The sequence below is a fragment of the Dipodomys spectabilis genome, unplaced genomic scaffold (assembly GCF_019054845.1).
Source record: "Dipodomys spectabilis isolate Male_0828 unplaced genomic scaffold, ASM1905484v1 ptg000728l, whole genome shotgun sequence".
Lineage (NCBI taxonomy): Eukaryota > Metazoa > Chordata > Mammalia > Rodentia > Heteromyidae > Dipodomys > Dipodomys spectabilis.
The window spans coordinates 1,048,294-1,070,964 of NW_024871405.1; the positions used below are offsets into that span (position 1 = coordinate 1,048,294).

General features: G+C 61.4%; 1 protein-coding gene across 2 annotated transcripts in view; it reads right to left on the reverse strand.

Moving 5' to 3' along the window:
- Lsp1 (lymphocyte specific protein 1) overlaps positions 1-17,259 on the reverse strand; it is a 37,905-nt gene extending 20,646 nt beyond the window's left edge. The window contains exon 1 of one of the 2 annotated variants that reach the window (XM_042672572.1): positions 17,092-17,259. In XM_042672572.1, coding sequence (XP_042528506.1) covers positions 17,092-17,159 — 68 coding nt within the window. In that variant the 5' untranslated portion in view covers positions 17,160-17,259. The remainder of the gene's footprint in view (positions 1-17,091) is intronic. The other variant, XM_042672573.1, reaches the window with a different exon arrangement.
- Positions 17,260-22,671: the final 5,412 nt, after the last annotated feature.

A 22,671-nucleotide genomic window follows, 5' to 3' on the forward strand; every position in this document is an offset into this window, starting at 1 on the left:
CGGACGGCCCCCCGTGAAGCAGCCGGGCGTCTCCGGCACTGGCCAGGTCTCCGGCTGTCTTGCCACGCACACGTGGAGGCTGGGGGCCCTGGAGGCGACGCGTGACCGGGGCCCCCACCCCGAGGACCGAGTGAGGAGAGACCAGGCACAGGTGGGCAGGAAGACCCGCCACCCCGAGAGACCGAGGCCTGCACGCGTTCCCTCCCCCCCCCCCCCCCCCGCTCCTCCTCTGCCTTCAGACCTCCAGCAGGGGTCACTAGGGACCCCCACATGCAGCACAAACCCTATCACCTGCTCTGGGCTCCTCTTCTTATAGTCTAAGTGGGAACCGCGGAGGGAGCTGAGCCTTCACACCTCATGATGCCAGCACAGGCCCCACCCCATCTCTGCCACTCGGACCCTGTCCACCTGCCCTCCACCAGATGCTCCCCGCCCTCCGCAGGACACCCCCTCCCTCTACAGGATGCCCCCTCCCCCCACAGGACGCCCCTCCATCCACAGGACACCCCTGCCCTCCACAGGACTCCCTCATCCTCCATGGGATGCCTCCTGTCCTCCACAGGACCCCCCCATCCTCCACAGGACGCCCCCTCCCTCTACAGGATGCCCCCTCCCTCCACAGGACGCCCCTCCATCCACAGGACACCCCATCCTCCATGGGATGACCCCTGTCCTCCACAGGACGCCCCCCTGTCCTCCATGGGACGCCCCCTCCCTCCACAGGACACCCCATCCTCCATGGGATGACCCCTGTCCTCCACAGGACGCCCCCCTGTCCTCCATGGGACGCCCCCTCCCTCCACGGGACACCCCATCCTCCATGGGATGACCCCTGTCCTCCACAGGACGCCCCCCTGTCCTCCATGGGACGCCCCCTCCCTCCACAGGACACCCCCTCTCTCCACGGGACACCCCATCCTCCACAGGACACCCCCCTCCCTCCACAGGATGCCCCCAGTCCTCTATGGGACGCCCCCTCCCTCCACAGGACACCCCCTCCCTCCACAGGACACCCCCAGTCCTCTATGGGACGCCCCCTCCCTCTACAGGATGCCCCCTCCCTCCACAGGATGCCTCCATCCTCCACGGGACACCACATCCTCCATGGGATGCCCCCTGTCCTCCACAGGACCCCCCCTGTCCTCCACAGGACGCCCCCCTGTCCTCCATGGGACGCCCCCCCATCTCCCACCCTGAGCTTTCTTGGCCCCTCGTTCCCAGCTCTTTTCTCCCCAGCAGGACCCACCCTCAGCCCCCAGGCACCACAAACCACAGTCCCAGTGCCCACATCCCAAGCCGCCCCATCCCCCACGGCCAGCCCCAACCTGCCCTGCCCCATGTGGGCAGCGGGCGGCACGCAGAGCCTCCCTCCTGCCCCCAGGACAGCAGCCCGCAGGCCTCCCTCCTGCCCCCAGGACAGCAGCCCGCAGGCAGCCTCCTGTCCTCGGACCCCCACGCCCACCCAGGGGCCACACGGTGCTCCTTGCCCTCCAAGCTGCCCCTGAAGTCTTCTGTACCTGCTGTGTGGGCTCCTCGGGGCCAGCCCCAGCGCAGTCCTCAGCTGGGCCGCTGGGGGCCGTCCCGGCCAGCCGTCCCCTGCAGGCCATAGCAAGCAGTGTGGGCTCCGGGCACCCGGGCACCTCCATCACTCCTGGCTGCCCGGTCTGCCCAGCTCTGATTCGCCGACTGGGACTGGAGCCGGAACCTCAGTCCTCTGGGCTGTGGCCCTGACGCCCTGCCCACGGGGCTGGGCCACTTGGTCCCTGTACCCCTGCTACTGGCTCAGTCAGACTCTGGGGCAGGCGAGCTCTGGCTGACAGACCACCGGCCCAGGAGGGTGTTGCCCTGCTGGGGGGGAGGCACTCCACCCTCGGGATGCTGGGCCCGGGATGGGTCCGGTGGCCACTCCCCTTTGGACGCTGTGGTTTGGAGGTCTGGCTCCCCCCTCCCTGGGGCCAGCCCAGTAGACTCCCGGCACCGTCTCCTGCCCTCCTGGTCAGCTGGGGTCTCCAGACCACACTTAGCCAGGTGTTCAGGGTGGTGTCTGACTGGGGGGCCCTTAAAGCCCCTGGGAGGGCCACAGAGAGGAACGGCAATGGTGTTACCCGTGGGCCTAAGACCCACAGGACAGAGGTGTGGACACACGCAGGCAACCCGGGGCCGGGCACCGTCGCCTGGGGAGGACGCCAGCCGGGCGACCCTCAGCCCAGCCTCCTTGCCCTGCTCCAGCCCCGTCACAGCCACCCCCCGAGGCCTGCAGGACCAGCATCCCTGGGCGAGGAGAGGTTCCCTGAGTCCTGGCCCGGCCCGCAGCGGGCTTGGGGTGGGGATTGGATCACTGGGGGGGTGGGGGGACAGGAAGGCCAGGGGCAGGAAGAGACCTGAGGGCAGCCCCGGGTGTGGGGTTCTGGGTGTTGGGCCCTGCTAGCCTTCAAGAAGGTCTGTGTTGGCTGAGGCTGGAGTAGAACCGAGAGGACCCAGATTAAGACACAGCCGGGGGGGTGGGGGAGGGAGGAGGAGGCGCAGGGGGACACATTTCTCTTCTGGCCCCTAGTCTCCTTTTTAACCAGCTTAAACTAGATTTCTTTTGCACCCTGACCATTGCTGGTGCTCAGCTGCCTGTCCACCGTTTGTCATAGGATAGAAGCTGTCTCCAGGCGTGGGGCCGGGGGCGGGGGGGAGGACCTGGGGGAGCAGGTAGACATGGGGGCAGGCCCCCCAGCTCTGCTGAGTGGCCTTGAACAAGGTCCAGCACCTCTCTGAGCCTGGCTTTCTCCCCTGGCTCAAGGGACTGGGAGAAGTGGAGCGAGCAGCAATAGATGGGGGTCAGCCGTGTCGTAGTGCCTGGGCGGCGCCACACGCGTGCGTAGGGTCTCACGGCACGCTTGCGTGTGTGCTTGCGTGCTGTCTTCCTGTGTGTACGTTTGTGTGAGGTGCACGGCCTCCATAGCACGGTAGGCAGCCTAGCCTTCTTCTAAGGCCTGGCCCCTGCAGTGTGCCGGACCTGCTCACCGGCGCGGGCCAGGACTTCTTCATTGTCCTCTGCCAGGGCCTCTCTCCTGCCCTCTCTGCGCCCTTGCCGGAGTCCCAGGGACCCCAGAGAGGCAGAGACTCTGCCAGGCCACTGCCAGCCACCAGAGGCCTCCGCTGTGCGTGTGTGTGTGTGCACGTGCGTGTGTGTGCGTGTCTGTGTGCACATGCGTGTGTGCTCGCATGCCTGGCTGCACATGTGTGTGTGCAGAGGGATTTTCACATGTTCATGTGTTTGGGCATGTGTGTATAGGTGTTTGCATGTGTGCACACATGCTTCCATGCACATGTGCACCTGCAATGCACGTGCAGGTGTGTTGGTGTGTTTTCATGCATGCACATGCTTGCGCGTGTGTGCATGTGTCTAGGTATATGTGTCTATATAGGTGTGTGTAAGTGTGATTGCTTGGGAGCATATGTGTACTTGTGTGTATATGAGAGCACACACGTGTGTATGTGTGTGTGCACATGTGTGTCCTCAGGGCAAGCCCGTGCCTGCCACCGCTCTGGGGTGCCTGCGGCTAGCGGGACAACTGCCCCATGCTGGCCACGCGGGCAGAGCAGGGTCATGGCTGGACAGATGGAGTGGCTGAGCCTCCTGTGACCAACACAGGCCCCACACGTCTCTCTTGGGCCTCAATTTCCCATTTGCTAAGTGGCATTAGGGGCTAGGACATTGACCCCAGGCCCTGTTCGGTTCCCAGGTCACAAAGCGTGCTGGGAAGGGAAGGGAGGGGGAGAGGAGGGGGCCTGAGACCGACAGGGGGTCCTGTCAGGGCCTGGCGGGGCTGATGCCAGATGAGGGGCTGCCAGGGGAGCATGGGGATGTGGGAAGGCATGGGGGATGGGAAACGCGCAGTCAGGGTCACCCCAGAGCCCGGTCCTGGCCCCGACCCTGTGTAGCAGCTGTGTCCCATGCCAGGGCCAGGGCTAGGAGAAAGCTGGCGGCAAGCTGCACCAGCATGACCAGGCAGCCCTGGCCCTGGCCTCCGCGCAGCGCACCCCTCAGCTGAGTGACAGCACCCCGCTGTCTGCCTCTGGCCAGGGAGGCCCGGGACCCAAGCGCACAAGGGATGCTGATGCACCCCAGCCTCCCTTTCCACAGACAGACAGATGGACAGCCGCAGCGGGGAACCGGCCCAAGGGGCCGGAGGGGGAGGAGACCCTCCCAGAGAGAGACCAAGGCAGGCCTCCTGCAGAGCCACTCTACAGCCCGAACGGTGGGGAAGGAAGGGCTTGGAGGGCAGCTCACCAGAAGATGGGGAGCCGTCGGCACCAGGGGCTGCCGCCCGGCCGGCTCCTGCCAGGACCGAACCAACATGTCAGACGCCCACACCACACCTCACAGAGTCCAGCACGGACCCAGAGAGAATGCTGCCCTGGCCGGCAGGCCAGCCTGCCAAGGCGCCAAGTGGGCGTTCGCTGGGCACCGGGGCCCCTCGCGCAGGGCTGGCCGGGCCCGCGGCTTCCAGACCAGGCTCAGTATCTGCACGGTGAAGGGCGGCTGAGCCTGCAGGCCTGGGGGGGCGGGGAGACGACACCCCAGTCCTGGAGACGCAGGGAAGGCTGAGCCAGTCGCCTGGAGCAGAGGGGCCTGGTCTGAGGCCGGGGCCCGGGAGACGGGGCCTTGTCCGCTGCCTCGCTCTCTGGCTGGCTCACACGTGCTGCACAGCTGCGCTGCCTGGAGGCTCGAGGCCACCGCAGCCCCTACCCAGGCAAGGGTCCCTGTCTGTGGGTACCCGCGGCCACCCTGCGCCGGGCTGGGGAGCACCTACCTCAAGGGCATCTCCAGCCCCGTTTGCTAGAGCTCCTCCTCAGAGGCAGGGAGCGGCTCCTGCTGGCAGGCCCGCCCGGCGGCCCGGCCTGACCCTGGCCTGCGTCTTCAAAGGCTCCATCCACGCAGCAGGGCCTCGCGTCTACTGCCCTGCTCTGCTCTCCTGCGCTCCCTCCCTCCCTTCCCTTCCTCCCCTTCTCTTTTCTTTCCTTTATTCTTTTCTTGTTTTTCCCCTACCCCCCTTCCCCTCGCCTCCTCTCTCCCCTCACTCCTCTGCCCTGTCTCTGTGTCCCTGCTCCTCACTCTGCGTTCCTGCCCTTCTTCCTCTGTGTCCCCTCTCCCAGAGTCCCTGTCTTTGTGTCCCTGCCCGTGTGTGTGTGTGTGTGTGTGTGTGTGTGTGTGTGTGTGTGTGTGGCCCTCTAGTCCCCCTCCCTGTCTTCTTCCTGACTCGTGGTGTGACAAGCATCTGTCTGTCTTGGTGTTCTATCCCTGTCTCAGCCCCTCGCCCCGGCCCGGCCTCTGTCCCCGGGTCCCTGGGCCCCGTCTCTGCGGGTCCTGCTCCCCGCTCCCCGTTCCTTCCCCAGGACGCTCACCAGCTGCTTCCCTTTTGTCCCCAGCCCCCTTCTCCGCCCCTTGTCTCCTCCACCTCCACCACCTCCTCCTCCTTCCCAGACTAGTAAAAATGCCAGAGAGAAACCCTCCCGCCGCCCAGCCAGCCGTGTGGGGGCCTTGCTGGACCTCTGCGCCCTACTGGCGGGCAGCGTGGCCATCCTTCCTTCCCTCTCTCTCTTCCCCGGCCTCCTCTCTGGCTACCTAGGCAGCAGCTGCGGCCTCCCCTTCCCCTGACCACTGCCCCCTCATGGGTGCCTGGCCACTGGGCGTCCATCCTTGGCCCTCTCCCCTGGCCCGGCCAGCCCGGCCCTCCTCTGCGGCCCAGACCGGCCTGCTCTATCTCCCTCTAGCCTGGACCTCTACCTTCCTTTGCCCCTCGGCCCCTCCATCACCCACAGTCCCTCTCTCCCCTCTGGTGTCTGTGTATCCCTGTCTTAGCCTCCCTCCCCCCTGTCCCCCATCCTTCCTCCTCCCCTCCCTTCCTCTCCCTCCCTTCCCCATCCCTCCCTCCCTCCTCCTCCATTTTTCCCTTTGTTTATTCCCAGCCGCTGCCCTTGTTCTAGCCTCCAGAGGGAGGCTGGGCATCCCAGGAATCTCCCTTGGTCCCCAGTTGGAGAAGCTGCTGCCCTCCCCAGCTCTCTAAGGCCCTCACAGAGCCAGGTCTTGGAGACACAAAGCCTCTGCCACACAGATGTTTCCCTGCGTGCTAGAGACCGTGGCCCCGAGGTGGCCACGGGCACTGGGTCCGTGGGTGCCCTCACCAGCTGGGCCCCCTGCCCAGCTGGCCAAGGCCCAGGACGAGCAGCCCAGCCCATTGTTTTTCTGGTTGGGCTTAGTCACCATGACGTACTTGAGAACACTGGAGGCGAGTGGCTGGACAAGAGGAAGGGCCAGTCTCACCTCACACGGTGGGCAACCACCACAGGCAGTTCTGGGTGAGCAAGAGTACATGGAGTGGCTTTCCAAATAGTCTACTCTCACAGCCACCCGCGTGCCAGATGAGGAAACGGAGGCTCAGCCAGCAGTGCCATGTCCTAGGTGATAGAGCCGGTGACCCACAGGGCCAGGACCACAGCCAGCAGTGCCGTGTCCTAGGTGATAGAGCCAGTGACCCGCAGGGCCATGACCATAGTCAGCAGCACTGTGTCCTAGGTCATAGAGCCTGTGACCCGCATAGCCATGACCACAGCCAACAGTGCTGTGTCCTAGGTGATAGAGCCTGTGACCTGCACAGCCATGACCACAGCCAGCAGCCTTGTGTCCTAGGTCATAGAGCCAGTGACCCGCAGAGACAGGACCACAGCCAGCAGTGCTGTGTCCTAGGTGATAGAGCCAGTGACCTGCACAACAATGACCACAGCCAGCAGTGCTGTGTCCTAGGTCATAGAGCCAGTGACCCGCACAGCCATGACCATAGCCAGCAATGCTGTATCCTAGGTGATAGAGCCAGTGGCCTGCACAACAATGACCACAGCCAGCAGCGCTGTGTCCTAGGTGATAGAGCCAGTGACTCACACAGCCATAACCACAGCCAGCAGCCCTGTGTCCTAGATCATAGAGCCTGTGACCCACACAGCCATGACCACAGCCAGCAGTGCCATGTCCTAGATCATAGAGCCTGTGACCCACACAGCCATAACCACAGCCAGCAGCACTGTGTCCTAGGTCATAGAGCCTGTGACCTGCACAACAATGACCACAGCCATCAGTGCCGTGTCCTAGGTCATAGAGCCAGTGATCCGCACAGCCATGGCCACAGCCAGCAGTGCTGTGTCCTAGGTGATAGAGCTAGTGACCCGCACAGACATGACCACAGCCAGCAGCGCTGTGTCCTAGGTGATAGAGCCAGTGACCCGCACAGCCATGACCATAGCCAGCAGCGCTGTGTCCTAGGTCATAGAGCTAGTGACCCGCACAGCCATGACCACAGCCAGCAGTGCTGTGTCCTAGGTCATAGAGCTAGTGACCTGCACAGCCATGACCACAGCCAGCAGTGCTGTGTCCTAGGTCATAGAGCCAGTGACCCACACTGCCATGACCACAGCCAGCAGTGCTGTGTCCTAAGTCATAGAGCTAGTGACCCGCACAGCCATGACCACAGCCAGCAGTGCTGTGTCCTAGGTGATAGAGCCAGTGACCCGCACAGCCATGACCATAGCCAGCAGTGCTGTGTCCTAGGTCATAGAGCCAGTGACCCGCACAGCCATGACCACAGCCAGCAATGCTGTGTCCTAGGTCATAGAACCTGTGACCCACACAGCCATGACCACAGCCAGCAGTGCCGTGTCCTAGGTCATAGAGCCAGTGACCCGCATGGCCATGACCATAGCCAGCAGCCCTGTGTCCTAGGTGATAGAGCCAGTGACTCACACAGCCATGACCACAGCCAGCAGTGCCGTGTCCTAGGTCATAGAGCCAGTGACCCGCAGGGCATGACCACAGCCAGCAGTGCTGTGTCCTAGGTCATAGAGCCAGTGACCCACACAGCCATGACCACAGCCAGCAGTGCTGTGTCCTAGGTCATAGAGCTAGTGACCTGCACAGCCATGACCACAGCCAGCAGTGCTGTGTCCTAGGTGATAGAGCCAGTGACCCGCACAGCCATGACCACAGCCAGCAATGCTGTGTCCTAGGTCATAGAGCCTGTGACCCACACAGCCATGACCACAGCCAGCAATGCTGTGTCCTAGGTCATAGAGCCAGTGACCCACATGGCCATGACCATAGCCAGCAGCCCTGTGTCCTAGGTGATAGAGCCAGTGACTCACACAGCCATGACCACAGCCAGCAGTGCCGTGTCCTAGGTCATAGAGCCAGTGACCCGCAGGGCATGACCACAGCCAGCAGTGCTGTGTCCTAGGTCATAGAGCTAGTGACTCACACAGCCAAGACCACAGCCAGCAGCGCTGTCTCCTAGATCATAGAGCCTGTGACCCACACAGCCATGACCACAGCCAGCAGCCCTGTGTCCTAGGTCATAGAGCCTGTGACCTGCACAACAATGACCATAGCCAGCAGTGCCGTGTCCTAGGTCATAGAGCCAGTGACCCGCACAGCCATGACCACAGCCAGCAGTGTTGTGTCCTAGGTGATAGAGCCAGTGAGCTGCACAGCCATGACCACAGCCAGCAGCGCTGTGTCCTAGGTGATAGAGCCAGTGACTCACACAGCCATAACCACAGCCAGCAGCGCTGTGTCCTAGGTCATAGAGCCTGTGACCTGCACAGCCAGGACCACAGATGGGTCCACTAACTGCAGGCAACCCTAGCCCTGCTCTCGCACTTCTCTGTGTGCAGCCAGCCAGGCCCCTGCTACCTCCTCTCCTGCTTGCGGTCCATGGCACCTTCTGGTGAGTATGACTGGTCAGGCCCAGAAGTCAGGGCCATCCAGAGCCACCTGGGGAAGTGCTAGAGGGACTGAGAGTGAGGCTACCCGACAGAGGAGCGGCAAGCACACCTCCCCATGGCAGAGGTGGCAACAACAACACGGAAAACTCAGGTGCACGGCTCAGATCAGAGTCTGCACCCCACCTTCCCCTTACAGCCAGGCTGATCCTGGGGCTGGTTCTCCCAGGGTGCTGATAGTATCTCCCCCTCCCTCTGAGCCCTCCAACAGGAGCCAGGAAATGCTGCTTGCCCACTGTTCATCCCAGCACCACAGGGCTGTGGAGAGGCCTCTGGATTCTGGGGAAATGACGTGAGGAGGCAGGGGCCCCCAGGGCAAGCCCACAGCCCGCAGATCATGCAGAGGACCCAGGGGAAGACAGCCTGGCACCATCTGCATTTTGGCATACCATCCCCTGGTCGCCTGCTCCCAGCCCAGCCACGGCTCACCAGGAGTGAAATGCCTGGTTCAGATGAAGGAAGAATGTTCCCACAAGGAGAAGGCCACCTCGTGATGGTGAGAGCTCCCTGTCACAGCAGCAAGGCCCAGTCAGAGAGCTTGACAGGACAAGTCGGAGGGCAAGATTCATGGCTTTGAAACTAGATGCTTCCTAGTACATACAGTGGCAGTGTTTGATGCCGGCTTTGTTGTTATTTATCCATCTATCCTTCCATCTTCCCATCCATCCACCCATCCATCCATTTACTCATCCATCCTGCCATATTCCCATCCATCCATCCATCCATCTACCCACCTACGCATCAGTCCACCCTCCACCCTCCCATCCATCCATCCATCCATTCATCCATCCATCCATCCATCTGCTCATCATACATACTCATCCATTTATCCATTCACCCATCTATCTATCCATCCATCCACCCATCCCTCCATCTCTTCTTCCATCATCCATCATCCATCCACCCATCTATTCATCCATATATGCATCCACCCATCTATCCACCTACCCATTCACCAATCCACTCATTTATCCATTCATCCAACCATCCATCATTCATCTACCATCCATCTATTCTTCCATTCACCCATCCATCCATCATCCATCCACTCATCCATCTGCTAGCTACCCATCCATCCATCCATTCATCTGTCCATTATCCACCCACACACATCCATCCATCATCTATGTATCTATTCATCCATCCATCCACCCATTCATCGATCTACACATTCATCCATCCACCCACCCGTCCATCTATCCATCCATTATCCACCCACCCATCCATCCACTTATCCATCCATCCACTCATGCATGTCATCTACCCATCCATCATCCACCCACCCACCCACCCGTCTATCCACTCATACATCCTTCATCCGTTTTCTACCTACCCAGCCATCCTCCTTCCATCTATGCCTCTTTCCTTCCCCTCATCCATCCATCTTCTCCCAATTATACATTTTTTGTGTACCTTTTGTCAACCCATCCATTCTTCAACACACCTCTCAACCCACTTATCTATATAAACACACTGCATTCTCCAGGTCAGTTCAGGCAGCCACCCATACACATACACCCATGTCCCCTTGTTCCCTTTACACTTTTCCATTGAGCAAGTAGACACCCATCAACTCATGCATTGGCCTGTCTGTCCTTCTGCCCATTCCCCTCCATTTGTCCAAATGTTTTCATACCAGAAAACACTGAGAAGTGCGTGTCAAGCCATCCAGCAGTTTGGGACACTATAACCACTTGTTACATGCTAGTTACTACTGTCTATATGTTCAACCCGCAAGCAATCTTCGTGTCTGTTTGCATAACTAAGGTAATTTCTTTAGTATAAACTTTTCTCTCCAAACATTTTTCTGTCTTTATTTTCACTCATTTGCTCAAATGTTCTGTTTATCCATATCACTCATGTATCCATTTCTGAGCCTGCCAGTTTATCCATCATCGTGTGTCCCGTCTTCCCACAAGGCCAGCCACATACCCAATTGTGCTCACACACCTGTGTACATATAGCCACCCAAGCGAGTCTGTAATTCAGATAGTTATTGGGCAGTCAGCCCTCAATGTTTACATTTCCCACCCATCCATTTTCTCCTCCAACTAGGTCCTCCTATTATTTACTTAATCACATATTTGTCTACCAATCCTTATAACTATAGCAACACATTTGTATTGACTTCCAAGTGCTTTCCTCTGTGTGTGTGCGTGTGTGTGTGTGTGTGTGTGTGTGGTGCTTGTTTTTGGGCTTGAACTCAGGGCCTTGGGCTCTTGCTTAACTTTTTCACTCAAGGTTAGTGCTCTACCAATTGAGCCACAGCTCTACTTGTGGCTTTTTTTTTTTTTTTTTTGGCGGTTAATTGGAGATAAAAGTCTCACCACCTTTGCTGTACCAGCTGGTTTTGAACCACAACACTCAAACTCAGCCTTCTGGGAAGCTTTGTTACAGGTGTGAGCCACCAGTGCTGGGGGTTCATCAGGAACAGTTTCCACTTTCACAGTCCTGACATTTCAGTGGAAACAAACAAACAAGTAAACATATTAGGGGATGGTAAATAGTACAGAAAACATTAATCAGGGTGAAGGGATGTAGAACTCTGCAGCTTTGCAGATGCTGATGCTCTGTGTGTAACAGTCACAGAAAGTCCCTGGGGAAGCAATAAGCAATTGCTTATCTTGCAAGACAGAGATGAAACCGTGACAGAGAGACAGAGACAGAGAAAAATGCCCGTATTTCCAGGAACAAAATAGGAAAGTTCTGATTGAAAGCGATCCATCTCTTTGACAGTTCATCCAGCAAAATTAATCCACAAATAGATTCATTGTCTATTCATTTCCCATCTATTTATCTAATGTTATATTTGCCTATTTGTATATCTGTCTGTTTGTGTGTGCATTATTTTTATGTATTCATTCTTGATAGACTTCTGTTAAATTATCCGGTCATTTATCTGTCTATATTCTACCCATCTACTCATCCACTGTCCGTTCAGCTCACGTGTTCATCTCCTGACCCATTTCATCTCTTCATCGCTACACTTACTCATCCTCCATCCATCCACACATAAATTTATTCATATTTTGGTGCTCCCGCTCATTCATCTATTTGAGTTTATCAGCAGCGGGGCTACACAGGTACATTGTGTATACAATTACAGTATATAATTACAGTACAATTATATATATAATTACAGTAGAACATGTGATAATTGTGTGTTCAGCTGACCAAAGCTATCACTCATTCTGATATGTTTATATCTTTACCAGAATCATTGTTGGAGATTTTAAGTACCTTACCTACTTTTCCCTATCCATCCATTTGTTTACTTACCAACCAACCAATGAACTATCCATCTATTTTTCCTCTATCCATTGGTATATATCTATCTACCCATCCATCTCTTCCATCCATCTATCCATCCACCTACCCATCCATCTATCCATCAATCTGTCCATTGATATGTCTACTCATCTACCTATCTATCCATTCATCCATCCATCCACCCACCTATCCATCCATCCATCCACATACCCATCCATCCATCTATCCATCTATCCAGCCAGCCAGCCACCTATCCATCTATCAATCCATCAATTTGCCCATCCATCCCTTCATGAATTTATTTATGGTTTTTCTCTACAAGCTTGTGAACAGAGCAGCATCTAGGGAAAGGCACAGTGAGTGGTGGGTGGAGGAGGCCAGAGAGGCTCTGTGGCTTCTGACAGAGACATGTCTGATTCAGAGTGGGTGAACTCTGAATGTCCCACATGCTTACGAAGGTCAAGTGAGCCAAAACCAAGGCTGTGGCAAGGGCGGCGGTGTTCGTGATGAAGCCCCATTTTGGGTTGTGGCTGGGGCCAGCTCTCAAGGGCTTCTTCCCAGATTCTTCTTGAATGAACTGGCTATCTCCCTCTGTCTCAAGTCCCACTGGCGCCTGGAGGAGGAAGAGGAGCTGGCGGTGGAGGAGGAAGGAATGCCAGAGCAGGGAGAGAAGCAGGGCACAGAGGCTGACTGGGCAGGAAGGGAGGTGTCCTGTCTGCCTTCAGGAAAGCATGTCACATCCAGGAAGGAGCAATAAGCGGGGAGGAGGGCTCTGCTCCCCCTGGGTGGCATCTGCGGACCCTCTGCCCAGGAAGGGGCCCCCATTGCCCAGTCTTCACCCCTGGCCGCTGGCAACGCTGCCGCTCTGGGGGGAGAAGAGTATAAAACTCTCTCGGCTCGGGGGAGAGGAGTGTGGAACTCACCCTGCTCTGAGGTAGCATCTACATAAGTGACATGTTCAAGTGAAATCCCCTGGATAACTGACTGAGTCTGAAAGAAAAGGGAGAGGGAAGGAAGGAGTTGAGAGAGAGAGAGAGAGAGAGAGAGAGAGCTCAACCTACCCAGGCAGACAGGGTCTCCCAGAAACGTCAATTGTCTTGTGTGTGTGTGTGTGCGCACATGTGTGTATGTATGTGTGTACATACATGTGTATGTGTGTACCTATGTCTGTCTCCATACCTAACGGCCAATCCCGTCTCAAGAAGGACCTGGGGGCGGGCATCCTGCCTGACCTTCCCTGGGGCTCGGTCCTCCCTCCCTGACCGCTCGCCCACTTCCCAGCGTGGAGGAGGTCAGCCCATGGAGCTCAGGCAGGCCTGCACTGGCCCCAAAGGGCCAGGGGTTTTGTGTCCCACCCACCTCCCCTGGCCAAGGCTCCGTCCACTGACTGCCTACACTCAACGTCGCCCCTCGGGTGCCCCCAGGTATGAGGGGCACAAGCCAGGCTGGAAAGAACCTGATCCTGACAAAAGGACTCTGGACGCTCCCGGGGCCACCACCGTCCAGTTCCCTCCAGACAGGCCCTGACTCTGCCCACCTCGGGTCAGCTGGGAGCCCCGAGGCCCACTTCCCCACAGAGGGAGTGCCAGGAGGCCAGAGCCACACCCCCTTCTGCTGGCTCCCAGGGGCACCCCCCCAAACCCCACGAAGAACACAGGGTGAGTGTCCTCTGGGAGTTACTGCGGACAGGCTCATGAGAGACAGCCCAGCACAGTCTGCCCCCCGGCCCCCCGGGTCCCGGCAGCCACCCGAGCTCACAGGGGCTGGCTCTGCCTCTCCAGAGCAAGGAGGCAAATCCACCGCACACCAGCGGGCTCTGGGCCGGCTTCCCTGGAGTTTCCCCTCCCGGCCCCCAGCTTAGAAAGCCGGCAAGGGCCCAGCCCACAGAGAATGGAGATGGGGAAACTGAGGCCCCAGTGGGGCAAGCCTCCTCACCAGCCCCAGGAAGCAGTGGCCGCGGGTGCAGGGTGTGCCCCTGGAGCCCGCCGGAGCCCTCTCCAGCCTGCTGCCCCCAAGTAAGCGCTCCACAAAGACGAGGCCCCAGGCCAAGTTCTGGGGAAGCCGAGGCAGAGGCTGCCTGCCGGGGCCAGAGGAGAGGGAGACTTAGCACGCCACCTGGCCAGCACCGCCCGTGCTGGGCCACCTGTCCCCAAACCATCCCAGTGCCACCTGGAGCCGTGGGGTCGGGGGTCCTGGCCGGGGTGGCGCTAGATCACGCGGCGCGTGCAAGAGTCTGCCCAGCCTCCCTCCCCAGTAACCCCGCCCCCCCCAGGCACCAGGACTCAGTCCCTCGTGGAAGGAAGGGGAGTCCACAGACAGGGTTTGCACTGTAGACTTCACTCAGAGTCTCAGGCAAAGCCGCGCCCAGCCTGTGCCAGAGCTATGCTCTGTCCCCAAAGGACAGAGGCCTGTGCAGGGGCCTCTGCGGCTGAGCATCTGAGCAGGGACACAGCGCCTCCCCTGGGAGGCAGCTGGCAGCCAGGAGCCCCGGGCTGGGCAGGGCTGAGGGGGACGGGGAGCCGGGGGCTCCTGTGTGTTCTGAGATCCTCGCTACAGCGCCCCAGTGTCCTGGTCTACGTGGCATAGGAAGTCTCTGCCCGGGTGGGGCTGTCCTCCCAGGGACCCCTGGGGGGCTTCCCAGGCCCTGCACCTCCCCCTGGGTGTCGGGGACCCTCTGGGGGCTTCCCAGGCCCTGCACCTCCCCCTGGGTGTCGGGGACCCTCTGGGGGCTTCCCAGGCCCTGCACCTCCCCTTGGGCGCCCGGGCCGCTCTGGGGGCTTCCCAGGCCCTGCACTTCCCCCAGGGCATCAGGGACTTCTCCCTGGGTGGACAGTCCCCTGTTCCCTGAGTTGGCGTGGAAAGGGGGAGCCCTGCCCTGTGTCTCGGTTTCATTCTGAAAGGTGAGCACCACGCGCTCCCTCGGGATGCAGTGAGCAGGACGTCCTGGGGGGGGGAGGGCCTTCAATCCTCCTGGGGCCCAAGGAGTATCCAGTGCACTGCCAGCAGGCGTTTCTGATGGACGGGCACAGGTGCCCCCCCAGCCCCGCCCTCCCCGAACTGCACCAGGATGCCTGAGGGTCAGCCGTGCCGCCGGATCGCAGCAGCCTTGGCCATGCCCGACAGCTGGGGGGAGCGGGGGGGGGGGGCGCCAAGGAAGGGCCGAGGAGCAGTCAGGCCTCGCCGTGCCCTTCTAAGGGCATGGGGGCGAGTGCCCAGGGCAGGGCTGGGGCGCCGCCCGCACCAGGACACTGGGAGCAGCTGTCGCCTGCCCGTCCTTCCCCATGGACCAGCAGCTTGTGTCCTGCCCTGGCACAGGCCTGGCTCCTCGCGGCCCTCCTCGACCTCACACACGTCCTGTGCCCCCCACGCCCAGGATCCCCTCGGAGGACAGCGTGGCCCCGAAGGCCCAGACCCCGGCCAGTCCCAGCGTGCCTGTTTTTCCTCCGTGCCCTCGTCCCTTCACAGAGAGGCCTCCGTGCGTGCGTTGTGACAGGAAAGCATCTTCCTGGCCGGGCATCCCTGCCCCCTGCCCATGCCCCCTGTCCCCTGCCCCCTTCCCCCCTGCCCCTGCCCCCTGCCCCTGCCCCTGCCCCCTGCCCCTGCCCCTGCCCCTGCCCCCTGCCCCTGCCCCCTGCCCCTGCCCCCTGCCCCCTCCCCCCTGTCCCTGCCCCCTGCCCCTGCCCCCTGCCCCCTCCCCCCTGTCCCTGCCCCCCTGCCCCCCTGCCCCCTGCCCCCTGCCCCCTGCCCACTGCCCATGCCCCCTGCCCCCTGCCCCTGCCCCCTGCCCCCTGCCCACTGCCCATGCCCCCTGCCCCCTGCCCCCTCCCCCCCTGCCCCTGCCCCCTGCCCCCTGCCCCCTGCCCCTGCCCCCTGCCCCCTGCCCCCTGCCCCCTGCCCCTGCCCCCTGCCCCTGCCCCCTGCCCCCTCCCCCCCTGCCCCTGCCCCCTGCCCCCTGCCCCCTGCCCCTGTCCCCTGCCCCCTGCCCATGCCCCCTGCCCCCTGCCCATGCCCCCTCCCCCCTGCCCATGCCCTCTGCCCCCTGCCCCTGCCCCTGCCCCCTGCCCCTTCCCCCCCTGCCCCTGCCCGGGAGCCGGGGCAGGCATCCGCTCCGCCAGGACGCAGGGCCTGGGACATGGCAGGAGCCGTTCACAGGATCCCTGCGGCCCCTTTGCCGCAGTGTCTCTCGCCCACTTCTCACCCCGGTTCGCTTTCTTCCTGCGGCACCTCGTGGCTGCAGAGCTCTGTCCTGGGCCTGGGCTGCCCTCGCCGGGGAGTGCCCCAGTCTCCCTCTCACCCCGCGAGGCCCTGCCTGTACCCCAGCGTGCACGGCCTCCTTCTGAGATCCAGTCTGGCCCTGACGCCTGCAGATGAGTCTCCCTCCTCCAAGAGGGCCCAAGTGCACAGCTTAGGGACCAGGGCCGCTGGGTGGGGAGGGAGGTGGTTGTAGGAGGGGGCAGGGGCCGCTCCAGACCCGCCTGCTCATTGGGGCTCCATGCTCCCCCACCAGCACCTCCACGGGACAGCCCTCAGCCCCTCCCGGCCCTGGGTTTGGATCCTACAAGCTCATGGGGGACCAGGCCTCACTCGGCTACAGTGAACTGAGGAGACAGCCATGCGTGGCCACCCCTGCCGCCCCCGCCGCCCGCCAACCAGGCCCCCCTCGAGGCAGACCCTCCGTGACCCCTCAGAGCACAGCTTCACCCTGAGCACTGGCCATGGTGGACAGGTGGCCCTTGCTGCTTGCTTCTTGTCCCTCTCCCACCCCATCCCGCCACAGCCCACGGCCCCTGGCCCACAGGACGACGGGTCTCCACTGCACCCCACCCAACAGGGAAGCTTTGGAGAGCCAGCCCTTCCCCTGCGGCCCCTCAGACAGGCCTGGCATGGGGTCCCAGCACCCCGCCCTGCCCAGAACACCAGGCTCCCACTCTTCTGGTCCAAGATACGGCGCCCATCAGGCTCCTGGGCTGGCCTTGCTGAGGTGGAGCCAAGGATGCTCACCCTGCGGAGTCTTCGGGCAGCAGCTCCTCCCGCTCCTCGGATCCCAGGTCTCCCGCAGCCTCCGCCATGGGCCTGATGTGGGTGCGGCTGGGTGCAGTGCAGGCGTGTGGCAGGGTGTGTGTGTGTGTGTGTGTGCACACGCACCCTGCGTGCCGGCGCCGGGCACTTCCCCCTGGGCTGGCCCGAGCCCCCGCCCCACCGGTTTCACTTCCCCTTTCAGTGGCAGGTTGAGGTTTGGGACCTATCAGGGCCTGGGGTCGATGTTGTTTTTTAATCTGTTGCTACAAGAAAAGAGAAGAGGCTGGGGGCGGGGGAGGGGGTGAGGGTGGGGGGGAAGTCACCCAAACCCCAACCGCTCGCCAGGAAGTGTTGAGTAAGCTGCGCTCAGAGGTTACATCGCAGGAGCGGGGTGGCGGGGTCAGGAAGCCCCCACAGCCCTGCGGGAGGGTGGAGGGGGGCACAGTGCTTTCTCTTTGGCTTGCCCTGGTGTGCAGAGGCTGAGGGGCCGTGGCCCAGGCGCTTGTAGGATTCAAACCCGGGGCTGGAGGAGCTGGCACCTGTCACGGGGCGGAGGGTGAGGGGGGGCAGGGCATGGCCTAAACGGCTGTGTAGAGAGTGTGAGACCCAAGCCCCCAGCCCCGCCAGGACCCCCACCAGTGGGCCTGGTCTACAAGGTGCCCACTGAGCCCACCTGGATGCCCGAAGGACTGGGTGGTGCCGTTCTCATCACCTCTGCTTCATGGCCGCGAGCACCCTGACAAACGCTCTGCCCGCCCTCCAGGCCTGGGGCTGGTGACCCCCCCCTGCCCCCTGCACCCCTGCCATTAGATCTGACACATCTTGGGCATCAGGTTGCAAGGCGACTGCCCCCCCTCCCGCTGCCCTCCCTCCCCCGCCGTCCTGCCCACCCAGCTTCTGCCAGCCCCCTCCCAGCCTCATGCTCTAGGATTGACTGGGCAGGGGTCAGCGTCCATGCTGGGGGGCAGAGGCAAAGGCTGCTCCGTCCTCAAAGGGGCAGAGCCAGGGTGACAGCCAGCCAGAGTATGAGGTGTCTCCATGTTGCAGAAACCTAACTGAGCAGCTGCCTTGCGGAGGTGCCAGGACAAAGAGGGGCAGGAGGGGAGGGGGGCGGGGGTTCAGAGAGGGAAGAAGGGCCCACAAAGCATCACTGGTCAGGAGGAAGATGGGGTGCCCCTCCCCACCCCCACACACCGCAAAGGAGGAACAAAGCCGCCAGCAGAGACACTTGCAGGGCCAGGGCCTGGGCACCCCACCCCGGAGCCCAGTGGCTTCCCCTCCGGCCAGCCCCTTGGGGAGTCTTGAACCTGGCACGCTCAGGTCCCCAGCCCTTCTTTGGTTGGGATCATGCATGGCACGTGGCAGAGCCCCATGGCTTTGGCGATGTCTTCCCCATTGTGGGGCCTCGGGGCAGGTCCTCCTGCTGGTCGGCGGGTTGCTTCCCAGCCCTGTCTCCTCCAGACCTTCCCTGGGTCTGTCAGGGCGCTGGAGGGGGAGGTCCCTCTCTGGCCGCCCTTGCGAGATGTGTTTAGAATGAGGCCCTCGGGGCTCAGGGGAGACGTGGCCCTCTCCCCCACGGGGTTGAGGGACAGGGCCCTCAGAGGCATGGATCCCTGAAACCCTACCACGTGTTTCGTTATCAGCTCCGCTCCCCGCTGGCAGGGAGTGTGGCCTAGAGAGGGCATCGCAAGCAGGAAGCCTTCCCGCCGGCTTCCCGAAGCCCCTCAGGCTCTGCACACACGCATGTGCACACACGTGCAGCGGCAGCGAGGACCTCAAGCCCCGGCATGGCTGCCTGGTCCGCTCCCGACTCCCTCTGAGATGGAAGGCTTTGCCCGCTCCACGCTCTGGCCAGACCCCACCCAGCCCTTGAGAGGGTGCCCGTCCCGTCTGCCCAGGCGGGGGAAGAGGCTGACCCCTTCTGTCACGTGGTGGAGTTGACCCCATCCTCATGGCACGTCTTCTGAGGAAAGCTGGGCAATGAGGTGCCCCCGGGGAGGAGAGGCCCGGGTCACTATGACGGTGTCCTTGCGGAAAGAGGAAATGAGCCAGACCAGGAGAATGCCACGTGAAGACCAGGCAGGGGTCAGGCGGTGTTTCTACCAGACAAGGATCACCAGCAACTGTAGAGCTAGCTGACCAGGCCCTGGACAGATTGCCCCCAACAGCCTCCAGAACCAGCACCGGCCTCCTACCCTGAGGCCTCGGGTCTCCAGCCTCTGTGCCGTGAGAGACTAGCTGTGAGAGACTAACCTCGATGACACAGGCTTCCAGCGCCTCACCTCCCCTGCCCGACGCGTCCAGCCAACGGCCCTGCCCTGCCAGGCCTCAGATGGGGAGACCTCCCTGTCCCCAGGACAAGCAGGGGTGAAACCCCTGGCCAGCCCCGCGGTGTGACTTAGTTTTGTAATTCGTATAAAAGAAAGATCATGAAGGGATGACGTTGTCCAAAAGAAAAGGAATGTGCTCATTATCTGACATAGGTAACTTTAACCCCTCTGTACATCACCTTTATAACAAAAACTAAATTTTTTTTTAAAGAAAAGACATAAAGAAGTGACTAAGGTAAAATGAGGTCACTTGGGTGGCTCTAATCCTTTTTTTTTTGGTCAGTTGTGGGGCTTGAACTCTGGGCCTGGGCGCTGTCCCTCAGCTCTTCAGCTCAAGGCAAGTGCTCTACCGCTTGAGCCACAGCACCACTTCTGGTTTTCTAGTGGTTTATTGGAGATAAGTGTTTCATGGAGTTTCCTGCCCGAGCTGGCTTTGAACCATGATCCTCAGATCTCAGCCTCCTGAGTGGCTAGGATGACAGGCGTGAGCCACTGGCGCCCGGCTTGCGCTAATCTTGTTAGTCTAGGGAGGAGGAGATAAGGTCAGGGAGAAGACAGCACCAACCACTAGCCACAGAGAGCCAACCTCCTCAGCACCTCCGCCTGTGTCGCTCCTGGGGAGAGCCAGTCAGCTGGGGGGAGGGGAGACGGCTGTGACCAGGCCTAAGGCCAGGCCTCACTGCACCCCGCTCTGGGCCAGGGCGTGGGGAGGGGCTGTCCCAGACTTGTCCCGTGACCCCATTCCTGTTTCCAGTGAACAGGGCACAGGCCTTGGGGGTGCAGAAGAGCCCCAGAGCCAGGCCCAGACACAGACCCAGAGAATTCCATCTGCAGGGATAGAACCAGTAGGTGACACAGAGGGGGTCCCACAGAACTGGGGGCCAGAGGAAGACGTCGGGGCGTGCATGCACGAGGCAGAAGATGAGTGGGTGGGGGAGGGTTAGGACCCCTCCTCAGGGGCTTCTGTCTGGTCAGTCCTGGGGGGGAGGGGGGCTGGGCACCAGCGGCCCCCACCATGGCTAGCAAGGCTGTGGGGCTCCTGGGAGGCCTGTGCTCCTCCCTCCACGCTGGCCATGCGTGAGCTGGGGGCGCGGCCAGCCCCGGCACGTGCCCAGGGGACACGGAGAAGGGAGTGGGAGGGATGTCCGCTGGTCAGAAGGCAGACATGTGGAGAGAGGCCTCAGAGTGGACAGGTCTGGCCGGGGGGGGGGGGGGGGGAGGCAGGGTGGACTAGTGCGGTCCAGGCTGGAGCTTAGCAGATACCTGGGAGGCTCCGTTCAGAAGGCCTGGGTACAGATGGGCCACGGAGCAGCCCAGGCCTGAGGGGAGGCTGAGAACGGCAGAGTGGCTGGCACTCCAGAGCTCAAGCTGTTGTGGCAAGGGTCAGAGGGCAAGGGTCAGACAGCCGGGCCCGACTGGGCCCCTGTGTGTCATCCCTGAGCCCTCCCTGACTTGGAAGGGCCTCCTGGGTGTGCCCTACAGAGTGAGGGGAGCACAGGGCCACTCAAGCTGGGGAAGGAGAGGCGACCTCAAGCTGGCCTTGGAGGGGGCGCAGGCAGAGGGCCAGGGCTGCTGTGGGGTGGAGCAGGTAGACCAGGAAAAATGGACCGAGCTGGGCGTGGCAGCTCCCAGCTCCTCGGAAGGTGGAAATCCGAGCTCAGCTCAAGACCCACCCAATCGAAAGTTGACAAGACCTTCATCTCCACAGACGAGCAGGTTCAAGTCACACAGCCCAGTCCCAGCCAGGAGGGAGGCCCGGGCAGGAAGCTCGGGGCCAAGCCAACCACTCCCAGAAAGCATTGAGGCTCTAGCTGAAAAATAAAAAAAGGAAAAAAAATAGGGCTAGCCGGGTGCCAGTGGCTCACGCCTGTCATCCTAGCTACTCAGGAGGCTGAGGTCTGAGGATCATTGTTCAAAGCCAGCCCAGGCAGGAAACTCCAAGAGACTCTTATCTCCAATAAACCACCAGAAAACCAGAAGTGGCGCTGTGGCTCAAGTGGTAGAGCGCTTGCCTGAGCTGAAGAGCTGAGGGGTAGCGCCAGAGTTCAAATCCCACAACTAATAAAAAAATAGGGCTGAGTGCATGGTAGGGGGGGGGGGGGGGGAGAGGGGGGGGGCAGAGCACCCGCAGGCCAGCCCCCTCGCCCTCCCTCCCCCCTCCCTCTCCCTCCTCAGGCCAGCCCCCTCGCCCTCCCTCCCCCCCTCCCTCCCCCCTCCCTCTCCCTCCTCAGGCCAGCCCCCTCGCCCTCCCTCCCCCCTCCCTCCCCCCTCCCTCTCCCTCCTCAGGCCAGCCCCCTCGCCCTCCCTCCCCCCTCCCTCCCCCCTCCCTCTCCCCCGCAGGCCAGCCCCCTCGCCCTCCCTCCCCCCTCCCTCCCCCTCCTCAGGCCCCCCCCCCTTGATTCCACCTGGCTTTTATCTGCTCCACGCCCTCGGCCGTGCCCTGCAGCTAGTTTTATTTTTGTTTATTTCCTTACTCCTCATGTCCGTCCTGGTCCGTCCTGGGGCTTGATCTCCGGGCCTTACACACTCGATTGTCTTTTTCTCTCACGGTTGGTGCTCTATCAAGGGAGCCAGGCCTTGTGCGCCAGCAACCTCACGGGCTGCATTTCTTCAGGACTTTTCTGCCCAGGCTGGCTTCCAACTTGGATCCTCGGATCTCAGCCTCCTGAGCAGCGTGGGTTGCGCTGGCAGGTCATCTTGTGCCTGTGCTGACCTCTTGCTTGCTTTCTGGTGTGACAGGACATCGGGGCTGGTCCGTGGCATTCCGCCTGTCCCTGCCATCTCTGTCCCCAGGCCGTCTCTGTGCCCCTGGAGGCCGGGCCTGCGGGGGCCACCGGCTCCAGACAGCACAGTCCCATACCTGTGCATAGTCCCCTTCCCTGGCTCCTGGCAGTGTTCTGGGAGCCGCCTCCCCCTGCCTGGCACTGGTCACTTGAGCTGTCAGTCAAGTGTCTGTTCTTCCCCCTGACTTTGGACCTCTGGCCTCAGACGCTTGCAGGAGTTCCTCGCCCACCCCTCTGTCCTTGTCCTACCCCCGCCCCTCTCTACTTCCTGAGCACACTGCTGTCTCATCTCCACCCGCTTAGCCTTTCCCCATGGAAGTCCACCCCGCAGCTAGCACCGTGATGCCTCCAACTCTGGAGGTTGGCACAAACCTGGTCCCAGGTCCCTCGGCCACCGAGGGCTGGGACACAGCCTGCTCAGCGTCTGCACCACCCAGGAGGCGGGGGAG